The 4881-nt window shown below is 36.4% G+C and overlaps 1 protein-coding gene across 1 annotated transcript in view; it reads right to left on the reverse strand.

Moving 5' to 3' along the window:
* The window catches only part of LOC109850043 (WRKY transcription factor WRKY51-like), a 1166-nt gene extending 1065 nt beyond the window's left edge, over window positions 1-101 (reverse strand). Inside the window, 2 exon segments of the mRNA XM_020419948.1 lie at window position 1; window positions 4-101. The exon segment at window position 1 is cut by the window's left edge and continues 423 nt beyond it. Of these exon segments, the coding sequence (XP_020275537.1) occupies window position 1; window positions 4-61 (59 nt within the window). The 5' untranslated portion in view covers window positions 62-101.

Here is a 4881-nt window from a genome sequence, read left to right on the forward strand (position 1 = left end):
CAGCCTCCTGGATAGCCATCCGATCGTCGATCTTAGCGTATCCGATCAAATCAACGGCCATCGTTGAATGTCGAAGACAGAAAAGGAGAAAGATTCGCTGCTGAAACTTCTAATGAGTGGAGGGGGGGAATGGATTTTATGGAGGGAGGGGGCAACCGGAGGAACCGGGAGTAGGCGGTGAAAGGGGGAAGGGGGTAAGATTCGAGTCAAAGGCGACTTTTAGAGCGGACGGTCAGGATTAGTCTTGCTTTTACTTGCCTCCCGATGGGAATATGGGATCACTAATCAAATGCATTTGGGTTCGTGGCGGGAAACTTCGTTGTTAAGTTGGACTTTTGGTATTGACATTTTTTTTTCTGATAATATATTTTTAATCTTATTTCAGCGTATCGTTAGGATTAGCTAATTATTAAGGTTTGATATCATGTTGTTTTTCTTGTTGTGTTTTTAAAAAAACACTATGGTGTTGTGTTTTTACCTTAAAATATTTTCAAAACATCATGTTCAGATTATAGTATTATAAGTATTAAATGTAGGGATAACATTATTTTTAGTTTACATTATTACAGATCAACACTAGTTTCACTCATTAGACTATCTCCAGCAGGGGTTTTTTTGGGGGGTTTTTGGCTCCAGCAGGGGTTTTTTGGAGGGGTGAATTGGAAAACCAAAATCGGATGGGTGAATTTTTCACCTCCGGTTTTTCTAACCTCATGGGTCCCGCGAATTGTCCTTAGCCCATGCTTGGAGCCATGTGTCAAGGCTTGGTTGGTTGGCCTTTTTTGTTTTATTCTTAATTTTTAAATGATATTTTGGGAGATAAATACTAGGAATTAATTTATAATTTTTATATCAATAATTTTTATTTTTTCACCTCTATAAATAGAGATTAGTCTTGTGTAATTTGGACACCAAAAAAAATCTGAGTTTTCAACACCTTATTCTCCTTCTATTTTTTGTTAGTATAAAAATATTATCAAAAATTAAATTAATAATATATATTATTTATGTAAATATTAAAAAATTATAATTATAAATAAATGAGTTATATTAGTAATAATAATAGTAGTAGTAGTAATATATATGAAATAAGAAAAAGAAATGAATAAATAAGGTGGGGTATATATGTTGGAGGGATGGGGTAGTAGTGGGTCCCAAATAAAGTAAAAATCTTTTGAAAAAACTCCTGCTGTAGAGATGATAGAAAATAAAGATTGTTGAATTATGTGGAGAGAGAATAAAGTGATGTGGCAGGAGAGAGAAGGTTAAAATTTCGACTCCTGCTGGAGATAGTCTTATAACATTAGTATTAAACATATTATTAATTAATATATTATATATTAATTATAATAAAATATATTAAAAATAAAACATTATAATATTTAGTTTACTATGCCGGTTTAGTCTTTCATCGATTAAAGAAGATACCAGACTCCAAGTCTGGGGACTTTTATCCCGAAGCCTAAGTAGGGATAAGTCAGTGCCTAACACGTGTTGCCGGATAGTCTATTCCCGTGAGAAATACGAAGTCTACGTATTCAATATCGTAGTACTAAGAGCGTTAACTCTCTTAGCACAACGTTACATACGGAACGGACTTAAACAATTCGCATGCTAGCCCGACTCAAGTGGTAGTCGGTAAAGGCTCATCAAACCCATTGATGGCTGAGGATTTGCTAAAAATCCTATAAATACAAGAGTTATTGACACACTAGCTTCATTAGTTGGTCTCGTGACTTGAGCATCCAACAACCTCAAGATGAGACCCATACATGTAGATGAATCAGTTTTAACAGTTGGTCCTGCAGCCCTAACATTTGGGACTGTCACGCTCCAACGCCTTAAGAGCCTAAACTGTGTAGACTCCAGTTAACGTACAAGTATAAACTGTGTTAACGCCAGTCAACGCGTTACAACAAAGGTCAACACCGGACAACGCGTTACAGTAAAGGTCGACGCCGGTCAACGCATCGATAATGTCGCCAAAATAAGGCTAAGGAAAAATTCCAGATTAAAATATGATTCCAAGGAATTCAATTGCGATCCAGATATGAATTCCCGATGAAGACTAGCAGTTCAACGTCAACTCAACGACGCGAGCTAAATCCAGAAATTTACTCAACAACTTCGGTTCGAGATTTCGACAACGGTCAGACGATAAACACAGTACCGGAAGAACTTCATCTGCTCGACAAAATACTGAGTAGACTGAAAGCTGAAGAAGTCAAGAATTGAAGTCATTCACAGGTCCTATGCGATCTCCTCGACAAAATATTGAAGAGGTTGAAGACATGGCTTATCTTATCCAAAGCATTCCAGACTCCTCTATAAAAGAATGAGTCTGAAACGCTTTGGAGGGGGTATCTGTAGGCGTCTAAAAATACCTATAGGTTTATCCACACAACTCGAGACGAAGAGAGGATGATAAACGTCATCGTCCGAGTCAAGAAGGATTATCCAAGTGATCGCCGCACTCATCGGTCAGCGCCAAGTGGCCGACGCGCTTCTCAGCTAGCCCTAAGTGACCGGACACGCTTGTCAGTCAGCTCCGAGGGGCCACTGCGCGCGTCATTCAGCTCGCGTACGTCAGTCAGCTTCGAGTGGCCACCGCGTGTGTCAGTCAGCTCACACACGTCGGCTAGCCCCAAGTGACCGACGCGTTCATCGGCCAGTCCCGCAGCGAAGTGTACAAGTCAACACAACGACCAAATACACGAAACGACAAAAAGTACAAGTCTGGAAAGTCGAGAAACATTAAAAAACGTCGAAAAGGGGTTCGAAACCCGCGTGGGAATGCAATCACCAAACAGTGACCTGTGGCCAATTATTGGTCCTTACAGTAACCGCGGGTCACCCGCGCTATAGTAACCGCGGGTCACTCGCGCTGTAGTAACCGTGGGTCACCAATTGGTGACCCGCGGCCGCCGCAGGTCAGGTCTGTCTGACCCACGTCCCTTGTCAGTCAGCAGGCGCCGACTTGTGTCTGTAACCACCAAAACTCATTTCGGTTTGTTTCGACCAGTTTCTTTTGTTCCGGAACCTCCATAACTACCTGCAAATCATATCTAAACGTGAGTGGATGGTTGTTGACTGAAGATATGACCAAATACTCCGTTCCTATCCAAATTAACTGATTTTGAGGCCTATAAATATGAAATGAGGGTTTCTGTTCTGGGGGGCGAATTATTATCAAGACGAGGAGGTGTTGCCGAGTTGGAGCGCAAGGGAGCACAAATTTCAAACGAGGCTAGCTGATCTTGGCGAAGTTCTTCAGCATAAAGAGGAAGAGTTTGAGAGATCTAAAGCTCCGTCCCCCCTTTCCTTGAGATTAGGCTTGGTCTTAATCTCGAGAAGAGTACTGATTTCGCTTGGTCGATATCAATATTTTAGCGAATACTTCCTTGGTGAAGTAGGAGTTATGATTAATCATTATGTCAACCGGATCCGATCCGTAGGCGGTCCACGGATGTCAACGTCCCTGGCACAGACAAAGATCTCACGCAAACAGAGATTAATAAATAGGATCTGTGTATTGTTTGAAAGAAATTGTAATCAGTTATTTCCATTGTGTAAAAATCTTATAAAAAGGCTAACTTTTTGTTGAGTTTATTGTAACGCCTGAAGTTGTAATAGATTCAATCACGATGAAGAAAACAATTTCTGACCCAAACAATTATATTGTTATGTTATTATTAAATATGTTACTATTATATAATATTTTATAATTATTAAATTATTATAATTTATTTATTAAAAAGTTAATAATATTATAGTGATTATACTATTGTATAGTATATTATTATATTGTTATTTATTATCACTAACTCTTTTATTATTTTTATTAGTTTATTTATATTTTATTTATATTTATTTATATAATACATTATTAACATATTAAATATTGGTATTTAATATGTTATTAGATTATTATATAAGATATTTTATTTATTATATTTTTATATTATTTATTAAATACTAATATATTAAATTAACTATAATATAGTATAGTATAGTATAATATAATAAGCATGTTGATAATAATTCTATATTAATTACATTTAATATATTATGTTACATATTATACTAACACTTTCTTAAACTCAAAACCAAAACAACAAACTTAAAACACTTAAAAGGTGTTTTAAAATAAGTGTTGTGTTTTTGGTTTGAGAATGATCTAGCTTAAAAAACATCATGGTTTCCAAACGCATGGTGTTTTATTTTTGGCAAAAACATTATGGAAACAAGTAAAATATCATGGTATCTAAACGGAGCCTAAGATATTTCCCTCTGGTTTCTGCAGCTTAAAGTAGCACATAAGATTAGCTAAACTTGTTTAGCTAGCTTTGTTTCTTCACCGTAAACTTTGCACTCTTACTGATGAACTAATACTATTGGGACTAGTTACATTCCATTATCACGAGATATAATTTAGTTACATTCGTTATTCTGATGTTTGCATATCTACACGGATAATAATTCTTAGATTATTTATTGCAATTACATGGATGCTACTGGAGTTTGACGGCATGTTAATATTATTTTTTCTTTGTTGATTTTGAGTTGTGATGGACATTGGTTAGGATTGGGGTTTAAAGTTAGGGCTGAGGTTAGGCTGTGGGTATGATTATAGCAAAGATTATTAGGGTCTATTATTAGGATTATTATAATGAAACTTTGTTAGTAATCTTTTCTATCCTCCTAATTCTAATTCTAACTTTGATACTAATCCTAACCAATAGCCACCATCGAAAAGGAGCTCTTGATCAGCAAAAACAAAATGGCGTTAACTTGCTGTTAGAATTTAAAATTATCTAAGATATTGCAATCGGCGTATTATATTTATCCATTGTTTTATGAGCAGCAGCGATTCAACAATAT

The sequence above is a fragment of the Asparagus officinalis genome, chromosome 1 (assembly GCF_001876935.1).
Source record: "Asparagus officinalis chromosome 1, Aspof.V1, whole genome shotgun sequence".
In the NCBI taxonomy this organism is placed as follows: domain Eukaryota; kingdom Viridiplantae; phylum Streptophyta; class Magnoliopsida; order Asparagales; family Asparagaceae; genus Asparagus; species Asparagus officinalis.